General features: G+C 40.6%; 1 protein-coding gene across 1 annotated transcript in view; it reads right to left on the bottom strand.

Annotated features, from left to right (window-relative positions):
* Positions 1-1,509, bottom strand: part of LOC101861335 (CD109 antigen) — a gene marked incomplete at its 5' end in the record, with an annotated part of 40,801 nt that overhangs the window by 6,447 nt on the left and 32,845 nt on the right. The window contains 1 exon segment of the mRNA XM_013090187.1: positions 517-718. Within this exon segment, the coding sequence (XP_012945641.1) occupies positions 517-718 (202 nt within the window).

Below are 1,509 nucleotides of genomic sequence, written 5' to 3' on the forward strand. Positions count from 1 at the left end.
ATATAATATACATTAATATTTTTTTAAAATGTTGTTTGTTTTTGTTGTGTTTTTTTGGTTGTTTTTTTGTATGTGATTGCTTTCAATGCCAATCAAAACACGTGCAGAGTTAAATAAGTAAACAATATGTGCTGTTGCGTTGCCACTGAATTCCCCTTCAATATGTAATAACATGCGAGTTTTTAACTAAACTCACTATAAATGTGTGAACGTGTATTGGACAAAGCACCGGCGTCTGTGATGTTGTGCTAAGGCTCTATGGTGTCGCACACATGAGATCCTAGTTCAATTCTCGGGTTGGGAGCGAGAAAATTAGTATCGACTCTCACGTTTTCTCTACTTTAATGTTTTATCCCTCTCAACTCGAGTTGGCCCTGACATGCAGGGTCGAAAAAGCCTGTCTTCTAAATTATCTAAATCTTGTCGACGGGGACTTATAGACACTTACACTGTATAAAAAAGAACGTTGAAAATATTCACCCTAATCTGGGCACGTGGGTTGGGCACAAAACTCACCCTCAATGTGTGCGCGTGCGTTGAGCTTGTTAAGCGCGTCACCAGCACGACGACTCCCGGAGACGCTGAGAGCGTAAGTGGTCAGTGCCAGAGGAAACAGTTCGGTCATCTTGTCCAGCTGTACTTCTAGATTGGTCATCGCCTTGACCGTTGCGTTTCTCCACTTGTAGAAACGGCTGCAGTAGTTTTTGTCATGGCAGAGCTAACGAGGAGAATAAACAGAGAACTTTGACTTTTCTTAACATCCAGGTACGTGACTTGGAAAAAAAGAGAATCGTCTAATAAAGGTCAGAAAATATGCGATGACTTTTATACCTTATTCGGTTGTCTAGTGGTTAAGCTGCTCGACTCGAAATCTTGAGTTTGCGGTTTCGGGGTTTTGGGACTTAGGCTCGAGGTTGTATCCTTGGAAAAGCCTTTTTACACTTTTTTTTCACTTCACCCGAATATGAATTACCTGGCCATAGATGATTTCAGGTATTAATTAAACCATAATAATATGTTCACTTTGTCAAGTCTAGTTAGGTGTCCATAACCTTAGACCCTGTCTGTAGACGCCACGTGTCTATAACTGTCATTCTGTGATCTTGAATGGGATTGCCGTTATAGTCAGGTTCAAATGTATGTATTGGAAATGGCCCTTTGCACAGATGATTGCTCTGAACAGGTGGCTGTTAGAGCAGGGTCCGACTGTACTTTACTTTTCAATCGGAAGTAACACTTCCGAATTTTAAAAGCAGACAGCGAGGTGGGTAACCACTACACTTGACTACACACAGATGTATGTGAATGGTCTAATAAAGTTCGGTTGCATTGTTGACATAATAATTTTCATAGATATTGTTCTCGTTTTATTATTAGTATTAGTATTACCCTCACTGTCGTCAAAAAGAGAAGAATCGTTTTCCTTGCATGTCTCAACACCATCATTTCATCTACAGTGTTATTCTAAATCAAAATCAACAGCACACCTCCCCCCTTTTACCCCCCCCC

Source organism: Aplysia californica, unplaced genomic scaffold, assembly GCF_000002075.1.
Source record: "Aplysia californica isolate F4 #8 unplaced genomic scaffold, AplCal3.0 scaffold01169, whole genome shotgun sequence".
NCBI lineage: Eukaryota > Metazoa > Mollusca > Gastropoda > Aplysiida > Aplysiidae > Aplysia > Aplysia californica.